The sequence below is a fragment of the Pecten maximus genome, chromosome 2 (genome assembly GCF_902652985.1).
Source record: "Pecten maximus chromosome 2, xPecMax1.1, whole genome shotgun sequence".
Classification (NCBI taxonomy): domain Eukaryota; kingdom Metazoa; phylum Mollusca; class Bivalvia; order Pectinida; family Pectinidae; genus Pecten; species Pecten maximus.
Genome location: NC_047016.1, coordinates 24,027,982 through 24,051,810, shown reverse-complemented (window position 1 = coordinate 24,051,810; position 23,829 = coordinate 24,027,982). Strand labels below are relative to the sequence as shown.

Sequence of the window (23,829 nt, the reverse complement as noted above, 5' to 3'; positions counted from 1 at the left end):
TCGGTACCTTACCTGGTGTTTCTGTATAGAAGTAGGTGATACCACTACAGCACGTCAGAGAGTACTGGTTACGACACTGGTTCAGCATCCCAATATGTACTGTGATATCACTGTACCGTGTACTGGTCATGCTGAACCAGGAAGAATGGAACATTCCAACGCTAAACAGTGTAAGGAGCCCGAGGTGTAGCAGCCACATGCTGAAGTACCGACCACGGCGGTCTACAGGCACGGTCTCATACAGATCACAAATCAGTTTTGGTAGAACTGTAATTATTGCATAAATCAATGTGGTATTTAGCTTCAACAGGTTCCCATCACACACAATAGCTGCCAGACCTAACAACGCTACAGACGTAACCATTACATAAAACGATCCGGAATGGTGTCGAGTGACTTCCTGATAATCATCGGAACCAGCATATATTTTCTGATGATATATCAATGTCGCCGACAGAACCAAAGTCCCTTCAAAAACAAAAGAACATATCGACTTTAATAACTGGACGATTCGATACATAGATAAATGAAATGACGTAGACATCTATTATAGTTCAAATTTTCATGGAAAAATTGTACTTTTCATCAATTAGTCCGGTACACAGGCACATTGTCTTCATGTCAATTCAGGTCAAATTCAGGTCAATTTCAGGTCAATTTTTGAAGGTCAAATTGACATGAAGATATTTTACCTATGTAATAATTACTGTAATCTGTAAAATTGCATTGGCAGTACGCCGCATATATACTACTGGGTCAATAGGATACAACGGAACGGTTGATGTGGGAGTGACATTTTGACCAGAGATGGAAGATTGGTAGACTTCATGTTTCGAATTATGCAATTAGATCATCACTGTTATGTGTAGATATATACTGTACACTGATATGTGTAGATATATACTGTACACTGATATGTGTAGATATATACTGTACACTGATATGTGTAGATATATACTGTACACTGATATGTGTAGATATATACTGTACACTGATATGTGTAGATATATACTGTACACTGATATGTGTAGATATATACTGTACATTGATATGTGTAGATATATACTGTACACTGATATGTGTAGATATATACTGTACACTGATATGTATAGATATATACTGTTTATTGATATGTGTAGATATATACTGTACACTGATATGTGTAGATATATACTGTACATTGATGTGTGTAGAAATATACTGTACATTGATATGTGTAGATATATACTGTACATTGATATGTGTAGATATATACTGTATATTGGTATGTGTAGATATATACTGTACAATGATATGTGTAGATATATACTGTACATTGATATGTGTAGATATATACTGTATATTGGTATGTGTAGATATATACTGTACAATGATATGTGTAGAAATATACTGTACATTGATATGTGTAGATATATACTGTACAATGATATGTATAGATATATACTGTACATTGATATGTGTAGATATATACTGTACACTGATATGTGTAGATATATACTGTACATTGATGTGTGTAGAAATATACTGTACATTGATATGTGTAGATATATACTGTACATTGATATGTGTAGATATATACTGTATATTGGTATGTGTAGATATATACTGTACAATGATATGTGTAGATATATACTGTACATTGATATGTGTAGATATATACTGTATATTGGTATGTGCAGATATATACTGTACAATGATATGTGTAGAAATATACTGTACATTGATATGTGTAGATATATACTGTACAATGATATGTGTAGATATATACTGTACATTGATATGTATAGATATATACTGTACATTGATGTGTGTAGATATATACTGTACATTGATGTGTGTAGATATATATTGTACATTGATGTGTGTAGATATTTACTCTACATTGATGTGTGAAGATATATACTGTACATTGATGTGTGTAGATATATACTGTACATTGATATGTGTAGATATATACTGTACACTAATATGTATAGATATATACCGTACATTGATATGTGTAGATATATACGGTACATTGATATGTGTAGATATATACTGTACACTGATATGTATAGATATATACTGTACATTGATATGTGTAGATATATACTGTACATTGATATGTGTAGATATATACTGTATATTGGTATGTGTAGATATATACTGTACAATGATATGTGTAGATATATACTGTACATTGATATGTGTAGATATATACTGTACACTGATATGTGTAGATATATACTGTACAATGATATGTATAGATATATACTGTACATTGATATGTGTAGATATATACTGTACACTGATATGTGTAGATATATACTGTACATTGATGTGTGTAGAAATATACTGCACATTGATATGTGTAGATATATACTGTACATTGATATGTGTAGATATATACTGTATATTGGTATGTGTAGATATATACTGTACAATGATATGTGTAGATATATACTGTACATTGATATGTGTAGATATATACTGTATATTGGTATGTGTAGATATATACTGTACAATGATATGTGTAGATATATACTGTACATTGATATGTGTAGATATATACTGTACAATGATATGTGTAGATATATACTGTACATTGATATGTATAGATATATACTGTACATTGATGTGTGTAGATATATACTGTACATTGATGTGTGTAGATATATACTGTACATTGATGTGTGTAGATATTTACTCTACATTGATGTGTGAAGATATATACTGTACATTGATGTGTGTAGATATATACTGTACATTGATATGTGTAGATATATACTGTACACTAATATGTATAGATATATACCGTACATTGATATGTGTAGATATATACGGTACATTGATATGTGTAGATATATACTGTACACTGATATGTATAGATATATACTGTACATTGATATGTGTAGATATATACTGTACATTGATATGTGTAGATATATACTGTATATTGGTATGTGTAGATATATACTGTACAATGATATGTGTAGATATATACTGTACATTGATATGTGTAGATATATACTGTACAATGATATGTGTAGATATGTACTGTACATTGATGTGTGTAGATATATACTGTACAATGATATGTGTAGATATATACTGTACATTGATATGTGTAGATATATACTGTACATTGATGTGTGTAGATATATACTGTACATTGATATGTGTAGATATATACTGTACATTGATGTGTGTAGATATATACTGTACATTGATATGTGTAGATATATACTGTACATTGATATGTGTAGATATGTACTGTACAATGATATGTGTAGATATATACTGTACATTGATATGTGTAGATATATACTTTACAATGATATGTGTAGATATATACTGTACATTAATATGTGTAGATATATACTGTACATTGATATGTATAGATATATACCGTACATTGATATGTGTAGATATATACGGTACATTGATATGTGTAGATATATACTGTACACTGATATGTATAGATATATACTGTACATTGATATGTGTAGATATATACTGTACATTGATGTGTGTAGATATATACTGTACAATAATATGTATAGATATATACTGTACACTAATATGTGTAGATATATACTGTACATTAATATGTGCAGATATATACTGTATATTGGTATGTGCAGATATATACTGTACAATGATATGTGTAGAAATATACTGTACATTGATATGTGTAGATATATACTGTACAATGATATGTGTAGATATACTGTACATTGATATGTGTAGATATATACTGTACATTGATGTGTGTAGATATATACTGTACAATAATATGTATAGATATATACTGTACACTAATATGTGTAGATATATACTGTACATTGATATGTGTAGATATATACTGTATATTGGTATGTGCAGATATATACTGTACAATGATATGTGTAGAAATATACTGTACATTGATATGTGTAGATATATACTGTACAATGATATGTATAGATATATACCGTACATTGATATGTGTAGATATATACGGTACATTGATATGTGTAGATATATACTGTACACTGATATGTATAGATATATACTGTACATTGATATGTGTAGATATATACTGTACATTGATATGGTAGATATATACTGTATATTGGTATGTGTAGATATATACTGTACAATGATATGTGTAGATATATACTGTACATTGATATGTGTAGATATATACTGTACAATGATATGTGTAGATATGTACTGTACATTGATGTGTGTAGATATATACTGTACAATGATATGTGTAGATATATACTGTACATTGATATGTGTAGATATATACTGTACATTGATGTGTGTAGATATATACTGTACATTGATATGTGTAGATATATACTGTACATTGATGTGTGTAGATATATACTGTACATTGATATGTGTAGATATATACTGTACATTGATATGTGTAGATATGTACTGTACAATGATATGTGTAGATATATACTGTACATTGATATGTGTAGATATATACTTTACAATGATATGTGTAGATATATACTGTACATTAATATGTGTAGATATATACTGTACATTGATATGTATAGATATATACCGTACATTGATATGTGTAGATATATACGGTACATTGATATGTGTAGATATATACTGTACACTGATATGTATAGATATATACTGTACATTGATATGTGTAGATATATACTGTACATTGATGTGTGTAGATATATACTGTACAATAATATGTATAGATATATACTGTACACTAATATGTGTAGATATATACTGTACATTAATATGTGCAGATATATACTGTATATTGGTATGTGCAGATATATACTGTACAATGATATGTGTAGAAATATACTGTACATTGATATGTGTAGATATATACTGTACAATGATATGTGTAGATATATACTGTACATTGATATGTGTAGATATATACTGTACATTGATGTGTGTAGATATATACTGTACAATAATATGTATAGATATATACTGTACACTAATATGTGTAGATATATACTGTACATTGATATGTGTAGATATATACTGTATATTGGTATGTGCAGATATATACTGTACAATGATATGTGTAGAAATATACTGTACATTGATATGTGTAGATATATACTGTACAATGATATGTGTAGATATATACTGTACATTGATATGTATAGATATATACTGTACATTGATGTGTGTAGATATATACTGTACATTGATTTGTGTAGATATATATTGTACATTGATGTGTGTAGATATTTACTCTACATTGATGTGTGAAGATATATACTGTACATTGATGTGTGTAGATATATACTGTACATTGATATGTGTAGATATATACTGTACACTAATATGTATAGATATATACCGTACATTGATATGTGTAGATATATACGGTACATTGATATGTGTAGATATATACTGTACACTGATATGTATAGATATATACTGTACATTGATATGTGTAGATATATACTGTACATTGATATGTGTAGATATATACTGTACATTGATATGTGTAGATATATACTGTATATTGGTATGTGTAGATATATACTGTACAATGATATGTGTAGATATATACTGTACATTGATATGTGTAGATATATACTGTACACTGATATGTGTAGATATATACTGTACAATGATATGTGTAGATATATACTGTACATTGATATGTGTAGATATATACTGTACACTGATATGTGTAGATATATACTGTACATTGATGTGTGTAGAAATATACTGCACATTGATATGTGTAGATATATACTGTACATTGATATGTGTAGATATATACTGTATATTGGTATGTGTAGATATATACTGTACAATGATATGTGTAGATATATACTGTACATTGATATGTGTAGATATATACTGTATATTGGTATGTGTAGATATATACTGTACATTGATATGTGTAGATATTTACTGTACATTGATATGTGTAGATATATACTGTACAATGATATGTGTAGATATATACTGTACATTGATATGTATAGATATATACTGTACATTGATGTGTGTAGATATATACTGTACATTGATGTGTGTAGATATATACTGTACATTGATGTGTGTAGATATTTACTCTACATTGATGTGTGAAGATATATACTGTACATTGATGTGTGTAGATATATACTGTACACTGATATGTGTAGATATATACTGTACACTGATATGTGTAGATATATACTGTACATTGATATGTGTAGATATATACTGTACATTGATATGTGTAGATATATACTGTACACTGATATGTATAGATATATACTGTACATTGATATGTGTAGATATATACTGTACATTGATATGTGTAGATATATACTGTATATTGGTATGTGTAGATATATACTGTACAATGATATGTGTAGATATATACTGTACATTGATATGTGTAGATATATACTGTACAATGATATGTGTAGATATGTACTGTACATTGATGTGTGTAGATATATACTGTACAATGATATGTGTAGATATATACTGTACATTGATATGTGTAGATATATACTGTACATTGATGTGTGTAGATATATACTGTACATTGATATGTGTAGATATATACTGTACATTGATGTGTGTAGATATATACTGTACATTGATATGTGTAGATATATACTGTACATTGATATGTGTAGATATGTACTGTACAATGATATGTGTAGATATATACTGTACATTGATATGTGTAGATATATACTTTACAATGATATGTGTAGATATATACTGTACATTAATATGTGTAGATATATACTGTACATTGATATGTATAGATATATACCGTACATTGATATGTGTAGATATATACGGTACATTGATATGTGTAGATATATACTGTACACTGATATGTATAGATATATACTGTACATTGATATGTGTAGATATATACTGTACATTGATGTGTGTAGATATATACTTTACATTGATGTGTGTAGATATTTACTCTACATTGATGTGTGTAGATATATACTGTACAATAATATGTATATATATATACTGTACAATGATATGTGTAGATATATACTGTACATTGATGTGTGTAGATATATACTGTACAATAATATGTATAGATATATACTGTACACTAATATGTGTAGATATATACTGTACATTAATATGTGCAGATATATACTGTTCACTGATATGTGTAGATATATACTGTACATTAATATGTGCAGATATATACTGTTCACTGATATGTGTAGATATATACTTTACACTGGTGTGTGTAGATATATACTGTACATATATATGTGTAGATATATACTGTACATTGATATGTGTAGATATATACTGTACATTGATATGTGTAGATATATACTGTACATTGATGTGTGTAGATAGATACTGTACATTGATATGTATAGATATATACTGTACATTGATATGTGTAGATATATACTGTACATTGATATGTGTAGATATATACTGTACATTGATATGTGTAGATATATACTGTACATTGATATGTGTAGATAGATACTGTACATTGATATGTATAGATATATACTGTACATTGATATGTGTAGATATATACTGTATATTTATATGTTAGATATATACTGTACATTGATGTGTGTAGATATATTCACTCTACACTGATATGTGTAGATATATATTGTACACTGATATGTGTAGATATATACTGTACATTGATGTGTGTAGATATATACTGTACAATAATATGTATAGATATATACTGTACACTAATATGTGTAGATATATACTGTACATTAATATGTGCAGATATATACTGTTCACTGATATGTGTAGATATATACTTTACACTGGTGTGTGTAGATATATACTGTACATATATATGTGTAGATATATACTGTACATTGATATGTGTAGATATATACTGTACATTGATGTGTGTAGATATTTACTCTACATTGATGTGTGAAGATATATACTGTACATTGATGTGTGTAGATATATACTGTACATTGATATGTGTAGATATATACTGTACACTAATATGTATAGATATATACCGTACATTGATATGTGTAGATATATACGGTACATTGATATGTGTAGATATATACTGTACACTGATATGTATAGATATATACTGTACATTGATATGTGTAGATATATACTGTACATTGATATGTGTAGATATATACTGTATATTGGTATGTGTAGATATATACTGTACAATGATATGTGTAGATATATACTGTACATTGATATGTGTAGATATATACTGTACAATGATATGTGTAGATATATACTGTACATTGATGTGTGTAGATATATACTGTACAATGATATGTGTAGATATATACTGTACATTGATATGTGTAGATATATACTGTACATTGATGTGTGTAGATATATACTGTACATTGATATGTGTAGATATATACTGTACATTGATGTGTGTAGATATATACTGTACATTGATATGTGTAGATATATACTGTACATTGATATGTGTAGATATATACTGTACACTGATATGTATAGATATATACTGTACAATAATATGTATAGATAAATACTGTACACTAATATGTGTAGATATATACTGTACATTAATATGTGCAGATATATACTGTACACTGATATGTGTAGATATATACTATACACTGGTTTGTGTAGATATATACTGTACATTAATATGTGTAGATATATACTGTACATTGATATGTGTAGATATATACTGTACAATGATATGTGTAGAAATATACTGTACATTGATATGTGTAGATATATACTGTACAATGATATGTGTAGATATATACTGTACATTGATATGTATCGATATATACTGTACATTGATGTGTGTAGATATATACTGTACATTGATATGTGTAGATATATAATGTACATTGATATGTGTAGATATATACTGTACATTGATATGTGTAGAAATATACTGTACATTGGTATGTGTAGATATATACTGTAAATTGGTATGTTTAGATATCTACTGTACAATAATATGTAGAGATATATCCTGTACACTAATATGTGTAGGTATATACTGTACATTAATAAGTGCAGATATATACTGTTCACTGATATGTGTAGATATATACTGTATATTGATATGTGTAGATATATACTGTTCATTGATATGTGTAGATATATACTGTGCATTGATATGTATAGATATATACTGTTCATTGATATGTATAGATATATACTGTACATAGATATGTGTAGATATATATTGTACATTGATATGTATAGATATATACTGTACATTGATATATGTAGATATATACTGTACATTTATATGTGTAGATATATACTGTACATTGATATGTGTAGATATATACTGTACATTGATATATCTAGATATATACTGTACACTGATATGTATAGATATATACTGTACATTGATATGTGTAGATATATACTGTACATTGATATGTATAGATATATAATGTACACTGGTGTGTGTAGATATATACTGTACATTGATATGTGTAGATATATACTGTACACTGATATGTGTAGATAATGATATAGTGTACACTGATATGTGTAGATATATACTGTACATTGATGTGTGTAGATATATACTGTACATTGATGTGTGTAGATATATACTGTACATTGATGTGTGTAGATATTTACTCTACATTGATGTGTGAAGATATATACTGTACATTGATGTTTGTAGATATATACTGTACATTGATATGTGTAGATATATACTGTACACTAATATGTATAGATATATACCGTACATTGATATGTGTAGATATATACGGTACATTGATATGTGTAGATATATACTGTACACTGATATGTGTAGATATATACTGTACATTGATATGTGTAGATATATACTGTACATTGATATGTGTAGATATATACTGTATATTGGTATGTGTAGATATATACTGTACAATGATATGTGTAGATATATACTGTACATTGATATGTGTAGATATATACTGTACAATGATATGTGTAGATATGTACTGTACATTGATGTGTGTAGATATATACTGTACAATGATATGTGTAGATATATACTGTACATTGATATGTGTAGATATATACTGTACATTGATATGTGTAGATATATACTGTACATTGATATGTGTAGATATATACTGTACATTGATATGTGTAGATATATACTGTACATTGATATGTGTAGATATATACTGTACATTGATATGTGTAGATATATACTGTACAATGATATGTGTAGATATATACTGTACATTGATATGTGTAGATATATACTGTACATCGATATGTGTAGATATATACTGTACATTAATATGTGTAGATATATACTGTACATTGATATGTGTAGATATATACTGTACATTGATATGTGTAGATATATACTGTACATTGATATGTGTAGATATATACTGTACACTGATATGTGTAGATATATACTGTACATTGATATGTGTAGATATATACTGTACATTGATGTGTGTAGATATATACTGTACATTGATATGTGTAGATATATACTGTACATTGATATGTGTAGATATATACTGTACATTGATATGTGTAGATATATACTGTACATTGATATGTGTAGATATATACTGTACAATGATATGTGTAGATATATACTGTACAATGATATGTGTAGATATATACTGTACATTGATATGTGTAGATATATACTGTACATTGATATGTGTAGATATATACTGTACACTGATATGTGTAGATATATACTGTACATTAATATGTGCAGATATATACTGTTCACTGATATGTGTAGATATATACTGTACAATGATATGTGTAGATATATACTGTACATTGATATGTGTAGATATATACTGTACATTGATATGTGTAGATATATACTGTACACTGATATGTGTAGATATATACTGTACACTGATATGTGTAGATATATACTGTACATTGATATGTGTAGATATATACTGTACATTGATATGTGTAGATATATACTGTACACTGATATGTGTAGATATATACTGTACACTGATATGTGTAGATATATACTGTACATCGATATGTGTAGATATATACTGTACATTGATATGTGTAGATATATACTGTACATTGATATGTGTAGATATATACTGTACACTGATGTGTGTAGATATATACTGTACACTGATATGTGTAGATATATACTGTACACTGATATGTGTAGATATATACTGTACACTGATATGTGTAGATATATACTGTACACTGATATGTGTAGATATATACTGTACATTGATATGTGTAGATATATACTGTACATTGATATGTGTAGATATATACTGTATATTGGTATGTGTAGATATATACTGTACAATGATATGTGTAGATATATACTGTACATTGATATGTGTAGATATATACTGTACAATGATATGTGTAGATATATACTGTACATTGATATGTGTAGATATATACTGTACAATGATATGTGTAGATATATACTGTACATTGATATGTGTAGATATATACTGTACATTGATGTGTGTAGATATATACTGTACATTGATATGTGTAGATATATACTGTACATTGATATGTGTAGATATATACTGTACATTGATATGTGTAGATATATACTGTACATTGATATGTGTAGATATATACTGTACACTGATATGTGTAGATATATACTGTACAATGATATGTGTAGATATATACTGTACACGATATGTGTAGATATATACTGTACATTAATATGTGTAGATATATACTGTACACTGATATGTGTAGATATATACTGTACACTGTTATGTGTAGATATATACTGTACACTGATATGTGTAGATATATACTGTACACTGATATGTGTAGATATATACTGTACACTGATATGTGTAGATATATACTGTACACTGATATGTGTAGATATATACTGTACATCGATATGTGTAGATATATACTGTACACTGATATGTGTAGATATATACTGTACAATGATATGTGTAGATATATACTGTACACTGATGTGTGTAGATATATACTGTACATTGATATGGTGTAGATATATACTGTACATGATATGTGTAGATATATACTGTACATTGATATGTGTAGATATATACTGTACACTGATATGTGTAGATATATACTGTACATTGATATGTGTAGATATATACTGTACATTGATATGTGTAGATATATACTGTACACTGATATGTGTAGATATATACTGTACATTGATATGTGTAGATATATACTGTACATTGATATGTGTAGATATATACTGTACACTGGTATGTGTAGATATATACTGTTTATTGATATGTATAGATATATACTGTACATAGATATGTGTAGATATATATTGTACATTGATATGTATAGATATATACTGTACATTGATATATGTAGATATATACTGTACATTATATGTGTAGATATATACTGTACATTGATATGTGTAGATATATACTGTACATTGATATATCTAGATATATACTGTACACTGATATGTATAGATATATACTGTACATTGATATGTGTAGATATATACTGTACATTGATATGTATAGATATATAATGTACACTGGTGTGTGTAGATATATACTGTACATTGATATGTGTAGATATATACTGTACACTGATATGTGTAGATAATGATATAGTGTACACTGATATGTGTAGATATATACTGTACATTGATGTGTGTAGATATATACTGTACATTGATGTGTGTAGATATATACTGTACATTGATGTGTGTAGATATTTACTCTACATTGATGTGTGAAGATATATACTGTACATTGATGTGTGTAGATATATACTGTACACTGATATGTGTAGATATATACTGTACACTGATATGTGTAGATATATACTGTACATTGATATGTGTAGATATATACTGTACATTGATATGTGTAGATATATACTGTACACTGATATGTATAGATATATACTGTACATTGATATGTGTAGATATATACTGTACATTGATATGTGTAGATATATACTGTATATTGGTATGTGTAGATATATACTGTACAATGATATGTGTAGATATATACTGTACATTGATATGTGTAGATATATACTGTACAATGATATGTGTAGATATATACTGTACACTGGTGTGTGTAGATATATACTGTTTATTGATATGTGTAGATATATACTGTTTATTGATATGTGTAGATATATACTGTACATCGATATGTGTAGATATATACTGTACATTGATATGTGTAGATATATACTGTACATTGATGTGTGTAGATATATACTGTACATTGATATGTGTAGATATATACTGTACATTGATATGTGTAGATATGTACTGTACAATGATATGTGTAGATATATACTGTACATTGATATGTGTAGATATATACTGTACAATGATATGTGTAGATATATACTGTACATTAATATGTGTAGATATATACTGTACATTGATATGTATAGATATATACCGTACATTGATATGTGTAGATATATACGGTACATTGATATGTGTAGATATATACTGTACACTGATATGTATAGATATATACTGTACATTGATATGTGTAGATATATACTGTACATTGATGTGTGTAGATATATACTTTACATTGATGTGTGTAGATATTTACTCTACATTGATGTGTGTAGATATATACTGTACATTGATGTGTGTAGATATACTGTACATTGATATGTGTAGATATTACTGTACAATAATATGTATATATATATACTGTACAATGATATGTGTAGATATATACTGTACATTGATGTGTGTAGATATATACTGTACAATATATGTATAGATATATACTGTACACTAATATGTGTAGATATATACTGTACATTAATATGTGCAGATATATACTGTTCACTGATATGTGTAGATATATACTGTACATTAATATGTGCAGATATATACTGTTCACTGATATGTGTAGATATATACTTTACACTGGTGTGTGTAGATATATACTGTACATATATATGTGTAGATATATACTGTACATTGATATGTGTAGATATATACTGTACATTGATATGTGTAGATATATACTGTACATTGATGTGTGTAGATAGATACTGTACATTGATATGTATAGATATATACTGTACATTGATATGTGTAGATATATACTGTACATTGATATGTGTAGATATATACTGTACATTGATATGTGTAGATATATACTGTACATTGATATGTGTAGATAGATACTGTACATTGATATGTATAGATATATACTGTACATTGATATGTGTAGATATATACTGTATATTTATATGTTAGATATATACTGTACATTGATGTGTGTAGATATATTCACTCTACACTGATATGTGTAGATATATATTGTACACTGATATGTGTAGATATATACTGTACATTGATGTGTGTAGATATATACTGTACAATAATATGTATAGATATATACTGTACACTAATATGTGTAGATATATACTGTACATTAATATGTGCAGATATATACTGTTCACTGATATGTGTAGATATATACTGTACACTGGTGTGTGTAGATATATACTGTACATATATATGTGTAGATATATACTGTACATTGATATGTGTAGACATATACTGTACATTGATGTGTGTAGATATTTACTCTACATTGATGTGTGAAGATATATACTGTACATTGATGTGTGTAGATATATACTGTACATTGATATGTGTAGATATATACTGTACACTAATATGTATAGATATATACCGTACATTGATATGTGTAGATATATACGGTACATTGATATGTGTAGATATATACTGTACACTGATATGTATAGATATATACTGTACATTGATATGTGTAGATATATACTGTACATTGATATGTGTAGATATATACTGTATATTGGTATGTGTAGATATATACTGTACAATGATATGTGTAGATATATACTGTACATTGATATGTGTAGATATATACTGTACAATGATATGTGTAGATATATACTGTACATTGATGTGTGTAGATATATACTGTACATTGATATGTGTAGATATATACTGTACATTGATATGTGTAGATATATACTGTACATTGATGTGTGTAGATATATACTGTACATTGATATGTGTAGATATATACTGTACATTGATGTGTGTAGATATATACTGTACATTGATATGTGTAGATATATACTGTACATTGATATGTGTAGATATGTACTGTACAATGATATGTGTAGATATATACTGTACATTGATATGTGTAGATATATACTTTACAATGATATGTGTAGATATATACTGTACATTGATATGTGTAGATATATACTGTACATTGATATGTGTAGATATATACTGTACATTGATATGTGTAGATATATACTGTACATTGATATGTGTAGATATATACTGTACATTGATGTGTGTAGATATATACTTTACATTGATGTGTGTAGATATTTACTCTACATTGATGTGTGTAGATATATACTGTACATTGATGTGTGTAGATATATACTGTACATTGATATGTGTAGATATATACTGTACAATAATATGTATAGATATATACTGTACAATGATATGTGTAGATATATACTGTACATTGATGTGTGTAGATATATACTGTACAATAATATGTATAGATATATACTGTACACTAATATGTGTAGTTATATACTGTACATTAATATGTGCAGATATATACTGTTCACTGATATGTGTAGATATATACTGTACATTAATATGTGCAGATATATACTGTTCACTGATATGTGTAGATATATACTTTACACTGGTGTGTGTAGATATATACTGTACATATATATGTGTAGATATATACTGTACATTGATATGTGTAGATATATACTGTACATTGATATGTGTAGATATATACTGTACATTGATGTGTGTAAATAGATACTGTACATTGATATGTATAGATATATACTGTACATTGATATGTGTAGATATATACTGTACATTGATATGTGTAGATATATACTGTACATTGATATGTGTAGATATATACTGTACATTGATATGTGTAGATAGATACTGTACATTGATATGTGTAGATATATACTGTACATTGATATGTGTAGATATATACTGTATATTTATATGTTAGATATATACTGTACATTGATGTGTGTAGATATATTCACTCTACACTGATATGTGTAGATATATATTGTACACTGATATGTGTAGATATATACTGTACATTGATGTGTGTAGATATATACTGTACAATAATATGTATAGATATATACTGTACACTAATATGTGTAGATATATACTGTACATTAATATGTGCAGATATATACTGTTCACTGATATGTGTAGATATATACTTTACACTGGTGTGTTTAGATATATACTGTACATTGATATGTGTAGATATATACTGTACATTGATATGTGTAGATATATACTGTACATTGATATGTGTAGATATATACTGTACATTGATAGTGTGTAGATATATACTGTATATTGGTATGTGTAGATATATACTGTACACTGGTGTGTGTATAGATATATACAGTACATATATATGTGTAGATATATATACTGTACATTGATATGTGTAGATATATACTGTACACTGATATGTATAGATATATACTGTACAATAATATGTATAGATAAATACTGTACACTAATATGTGTAGATATATACTGTACATTAATATGTGCAGATATATACTGTACACTGATATGTGTAGATATATACTATACACTGGTTTGTGTAGATATATACTGTACATTAATATGTGTAGATATATACTGTACATTGATATGTGTAGATATATACTGTACAATGATATGTGTAGAAATATACTGTACATTGATATGTGTAGATATATACTGTACAATGATATGTGTAGATATATACTGTACATTGATATGTATCGATATATACTGTACATTGATGTGTGTAGATATATACTGTACATTGATATGTGTAGATATATAATGTACATTGATATGTGTAGATATATACTGTACATTGATATGTGTAGAAATATACTGTACATTGGTATGTGTAGATATATACTGTAAATTGGTATGTTTAGATATATACTGTACAATAATATGTAGAGATATATCCTGTACACTAATATGTGTAGGTATATACTGTACATTAATAAGTGCAGATATATACTGTTCACTGATATGTGTAGATATATACTGTATATTGATATGTGTAGATATATACTGTTCATTGATATGTGTAGATATATACTGTGCATTGATATGTATAGATATATACTGTTCATTGATATGTATAGATATATACTGTACATAGATATGTGTAGATATATATTGTACATTGATATGTATAGATATATACTGTACATTGATATATGTAGATATATACTGTACATTTATATGTGTAGATATATACTGTACATTGATATGTGTAGATATACTGTACATTGATATATCTAGATATATACTGTACACTGATATGTATAGATATATACTGTACATTGATATGTGTAGATATATACTGTACATTGATATGTATAGATATATACTGTACATGATTATGTTGTAGATATATACTGTACACTGATATGTGTAGATATATACTGTACACTGATAGGTGTAGATCTATACTGTACACTGATATGTGTAGATATATACTGTACCACTGATTGTGTAGATATATACTGTACACTGATTATGTGTAGATATATACTGTACACTGTATGTGTAGATATATACTGTACACTGATATGTTAGAAATCTGTTTTGATCAGGCACTTTACTGTACCCTGATAGTGTACGATATATACTGTACAATATTTGAGATTATATACTGAACAAGAAAATGGTAATTATACGTATATATATGTTAATATATACTGTCTATTATATTTATAGATTATTGTCACTATTGTTGGATATATACTAAATACTGATATGTGAGAATACTGTAATATTTATGGGAGAATTTAATATGTCTTGTATGTTGAAGTATTTGATTATCAATAAAATATGTTGAAATGAAAATGAATGAAAAAAATACTGATATGTGTAGATATATACTGTACATTGATGTGTGTAGATATATACTGTACACTGATATGTGTAGATAATGATATACTGTACATTGATATGTGTAGATAATGATATAATGTAAGCGTTCGTACTGTAGTCGTTTTGTAACGCTTTTCATGTTGGAAGCATTTCGCTAAATTATGATTACGCTTATTACATTTTCTATATTCTAGTTCTATTTCTCTGGACAAATATAGATGTATGATATCTGTAATACATATGTATATATATATATATACATATAATGTATAGTATTGGGCAAAGAAGTAATTCTAACAGTGTGGACATGAACAATGTCAAATTTTCGAGGCAATTCGCCCCTTTATCAATAATACATTATAACGTATAATTAATATGACATGGTTCCCCTGCAATTTTCAGTTCATTTTATCAATGCTTTGTGTAGTTTAACTGAACAAACGTATTTTCCCGTTAGTTTATTTTCTGGTCTACTCGATAACTTACAGATAATGAGCATGAACACCAACGATGCACAACAAGGAAGGTTTAGAAATCCTTCGGAATCGTCATCCTCGTCACGCGAACATTGTCCAATGATGCATATCACCAGGAATAGGAAGGAAAATCCTAAAGCCACGACAAGTAAGTTTCTCACTGTATGTAGACTGTCTCTCGCACGTGAATCTTATAAGGAAGGAAACGGGAAAATATCTCAAAAATATTTCTATTGTTTATGATGGAAGACGGAAAATCATCAATAAAGAAACTAGTCCGTTTTTTTCTCTGGCCCTGACAACATGTCTGGTGTAGGGCTCCATGTCTGGTGTAGGGTCGCTACACTAGACATGGTGTCAGGGCCAGAGAAAACTCTGGCTACAAAGAGTTACGACAGTTGTAAGTAGATCATTCCAATAATGTCTCACGAGGGATGATTGATATGTTGTGAGCCTCGTATTGAAGAAGGTACTCAAGGATGTTCTTTATAAGTCCTACTATTCTCTGACTATATAGGGCCTTGTACCCAAGGACTGGTCTCATTTGGTTAGTTTATATCGACGAGGTAGCACTCTAAAGTAAACAAGACAAGCGGCTTTTGCAAAATGGACAAAATCAGTGAAAGAGCAGTGATCCAATATTGGCATAAAAAGGTTTAACATTTAAGGATATCCATAATTATATGAAAGCAACACTAAGGAAAGATGTCCCTTCATATGCTACAGTGAAAAGGTGAGTGACGGAATTTAGCGCGGCCGACAAAGCCTTGATGATGACTCCCGTCCTGGAAGGCCCGTCATTGTTGCAAACCCAGAACTGGTCAATGCAGTTCACGATATTGTTATGACTGACAGACGAGTCACAGGAAGAAAGATATATAGCCAGTAGAGTCACTTTGAATGAAACATGGGTCCATCATTTTACCCAGAGGCCAAATAACAATCGAAACAATGGAAGTACCCTGGCTCTCCCCCGCCAAAGAAGGCAAAGACTGTTTCATCACATGGGAAGGTTATGGCCTCGGTTTTCTGGTATGTAGATGGTATTCTGATGATATCTTATCTCCAAAAGGGACAAACAATCAATGGTACATACTATGCTTCACTTCTGAGGCAGTTGCGGGAAAATATTAAACTTAAGCACCGCGGAAAGCTCACTAAAGGTGTGTTATTCCATCAGGACAATGCTCTTGTTCACATGTTTGTTATTGCCATGACTGCCATTCACGATTGTGGCTTTGAGTTGATTGAGCATCCGCCTTATTCACCTGATCTCGCTCCATCAGGCTTTCATCTATTTCCAAAACTGAAAACAGCTATTTCAGACACCCACTTTTAGTCTGATGATGACGTCATACGTGCAGTGGATGACTTTCTGAACAGTCAAGAAAAGAAGTTCTATAAAAGTGGCATTGAGGTCCTTAAACACCGCTGACAAAAGTGTACAGATACTGAAGGGGATTGTGTTGAAAAATAATACAATGTCCGGGAAAATTCAAATCCTTCAATATGAGGTTCACAACATATCAATCAACCCTCGTTTATAAAAATATAGAATCTTAAATGTCAACAAATCAAATCGAGAGTTGGTGTTTTATGTTATATCTACTTGTTATTCAATTGGTACGATATTGCTTATACATTGTATGATATGCTTACATTTCTGCTATTCAAAAAAAAAGCTTGGACTGAATTGTATAAAATGCGTTTGTCCATCACAGAGAGAGAGAGACCATTTTACGTGATGTTGATATGACCCTCCAACGTCTAACTATGGTATACACAAATGTACATACAATGTACGTGTATATCATAGCACATCTCATTTGACAATATACGACGCTGTTACAACTCTGAAATGGGATAAATTTTATCTGTCCTCATGAAGAGAGACAGTCTCTGTGATTCCAATAATACATTCTGTGATGCATATTGCTTACATGTCCTATATAACAAAAAGCTTAATGAGATTTTTTTTAAAGTTCAACGATGTACTACATACAGTTTCTCTGGGTTGAAACAGTTATATGGTACACTTAAAATCATTTTGGCTCTACTCTATTGAACTCTTAATTTGTTTTAAAGACTGCTTATGTCCTGTGTGTCTTTTTTACAATACTTTGCAAGACGGTTTGGATGTAATATGATTACATTAACTATGTACACACCTAGACGGTACCAAAACAATTATTAATCAAATGAGCCCACTATACATTAACCCAGTTTAATTGTTAGCTTCACCGAGTCAATCTGTTATATAGAATTACTGACAGCCTCTAGTATTTCTTGATTTTGTCGTAATTCTTTAAGATCTGATGAATATGCTAAGACCACGGGCAATATATCATGTGAAAGGATGGTTAGAAAAATGCATTTATTCATAAAGCACAAAATTGTTTTGTTGATCAATTAAATTTTGTGGATTTTTTTTGTCAGAAAATGCATCTGTTAGTAAATTTGAAGTTAACGGTGTAATTAACCTGAGTTTAACCAAATACCTGATTTATCTAAAACCAACGCTACTGATACTTTCGGCCGCAAATATATAATTATATATATAAATGAATACGTAAGTAAACTACGAAAAATCTATACACGTGATACCAATGTTCAGAAAAACGTCTAGGAAATATAAAACATAGTTATAACGTGTATCAATTTAACATAAGAAACCAAACAGGAAATACGTTATAGTCTAACCCGTAAGAATTATAGAATATTTCAAATAATTCAACAAAACTAATAATATGCATACTTCAAAAAATTGAAAGACATGTTATTAGTTACCATCCTTATGATAAGGTACCAGTCCCAAGTTTTGTCAATATTCCTTAATTTTAGGAAATTCCTAAACTTACTCCAAAAGAAAACAGTGCATGATTGAAGGAAGATTCTTTAACCTTCTTTTCTCTGTCGAATTCTTTAATGCTTCCCAAAGTAAAATTGGAGTTAATGATTTTCCATAAGTTAAAGAACATTGATGTAATTAGGTATAGAAAGAGATAAAGTTCGAAATCAGTACATAAAAGTACAAGTCTATACTACTACCTATATAAATAAAACCTTTATACAAACAGAAGGACAACCGTGCACTATTCTACGACGGCCCATATACGCCTCTACAAAATACGAATAAGCACTTAATGTTTGTCCGCAGTTTTCTAAAATGCGTCGTCGAAAATGTTTTTTGCCCAGTCAGATTTTGCTTTGCTTTTTGTTTATTTTGACAACGCAGTGTTGGCCCGTAGCCGCCTTGGCACTTTTGGCACTTACTGCTAATTTCAATGTCTGGTTACAAATTCCACAGGTATTGATTTAATTTTCAATGTCCAAGGTGGTTTAAGAGAATGCTGCTTTACAACATATTTCTCTATCCGTTATATCAGTCGTCGGTCTTTTTTAAGTTTCTTAACCGCCTTGATATTGATTCTCAATCTTCCAGCTCTTTGATGTCTTTCCTATACAACACAAGTAAAACAAACTATTCCATCCATTTATTTATTTCAGAAAAAAAAACGTTTGACACTGTTTGGAGGGTAGGTTTATTGTTTAAGATGAAGGACAAATATTTAATGCTATGATTGATCTTTATAAGAATCCAGAAGCGTACATAACAATTCACAAGTCATGTCGGGGTAATACAGGGCAGATGTGCTAGTAAACGATATTCATACACAGGGTGTGTAACCCTTATGAGAATACTGAAGCGTATATACAAGACTAAAGATGGTATGATTAATGTTTTCACAAGTCATGTCGGGGTAATACAGGGCAGATGTGCTAGTAAACGATATTCATACGCAGGGTGTAACTACAAAACTAAATATAGTATGATTGATATTTTCCCAAGTCATGTCGGGGTAAAACAGGGCAGATGTGTGAGTAAACGATATTTATACGCAGGGTGTAACCCACATACAAAATAATGTAATAAATGTTCAGTCAGATTCATTTGATAAAAACATAATGAATACGTCTTTAGGCTTTGAGTTTTTTTTAAATTGATGGTAGTTGCATAATGACATGTTTCGATTATTGGTCTATCATAGGCGGAAATAATTAAGCAATTACATCTGTATTTTTTCTTTGACTTAAACGATGAATTTACCATTTACATGCATTAACACAGCACACGAGATGTATATTTCTTTGTGTTCTAGGGAAGGAGCTGCTATGGTTAATGTAATGCAATTAAAAAGTTCATAATTCAATTCCTTCATTCATATATGTAAGTCGCACTACATAAGAAATATTCAAATTGGAACGTCGATATTGTGAACAGAATTAAAAATAAGCCAGTAACGAAAATCAGCCAGGGAATCCTTGCTAAAAGGGAATATAAACCACGGCTTAAGGGCATTATTTTAACTTTCAATTTTAAGACTCACATTGACCGCTCATCCTCACATCTGACAGCTTTGATGAAGATAAACGACTTATAGGACCACAGGTGCCCGACTTGTTTTATAAAATAATAACATATAAGAGTGCATTTAAATACATTTATATGTACTCTTGTATGTCATTATTTTATAAAACGAGTCAATCACCTGTGATAGGACTGTGTTGCAAGATGATTTTTATGGCTTATACCCATTTTTATATTATATTGTATGCTGACATTTTGTTGCACACAGAGACTTGGCATGACAACCCCCTCCCCCTACACATACACACACGCGCACAGTACACACGCATACCTTGAAAAACCTCACCTGTATCGAATCCGAGGCCTCCCATACACGAGACACTGTCATTGGAGAGATATGTGTACCACAGTCCCTGATGACCGGAATACGTTTCATTGTCAGAACTGTAGACAGTATATGATTTCCAACTTGAAGATGAAAACCCTGCTATGAGTAGTAACAAGCCCAATGTAAACAGGTTTGAGCGAATTAAACTTAGGATCGTCATTGCTTACTTCCTTGGACTCGGAATGGTTTTTCTAGTTTTGGTTTCGGTTTTCATTCATAGTAGGCAGGACTCGTTTTCTGAAAAGATGTATATCAGTAGGTCATGTTTGATATAAGATTATATGCCAAATATGGTTATCCTTGTAGTCCATGTAACTCTGGGCACCACACGTATGTAATAAACAACACTTCTATAAAATTCAACAGCTGTATTCCGTTTGCTGAGGCGTAAACAACCCTAAATAATACAATTCTCCAGTTTCAATAACGTATAAGATTAACGCATCTACTACAATCTACTACAATCTACATAGCACTCTAGTGCGCTCGATTCACTGTCTGGCACATGCTCTCTGAACGTGTACGGGGCTGTCCTTACTGTTCGGAACATTACCTCTACCTTTATTATCTCAAAATAGGAATGTTCAGAATGGAAATGAGACGTCTACAAGCGTATCTTTTTATAGTTCTATGCCCCCATGCTATCCCCAGTTATGTGTTGAATTGCAATTGTCGGTTCTCCTGT

At 29.4% G+C, this 23,829-nt stretch overlaps 1 protein-coding gene across 2 annotated transcripts in view; it reads right to left on the bottom strand.

Annotated features, from left to right (window-relative positions):
- Positions 1–23,540, bottom strand: part of LOC117321574 — a 33,213-nt gene extending 9,673 nt beyond the window's left edge. For both annotated transcript variants that reach the window (XM_033876033.1, XM_033876035.1), the window contains exons 1-3: positions 23,103–23,540; positions 18,398–18,577; positions 13–468 (exon numbers count right to left, since the gene is read on the bottom strand). In XM_033876033.1, the coding sequence (XP_033731924.1) occupies positions 13–468; positions 18,398–18,577; positions 23,103–23,304 (838 nt within the window). In that variant the 5' untranslated portion in view covers positions 23,305–23,540. The remainder of the gene's footprint in view (positions 1–12; positions 469–18,397; positions 18,578–23,102) is intronic.
- Between the last annotated feature and the right edge of the window lie 289 nt (positions 23,541–23,829).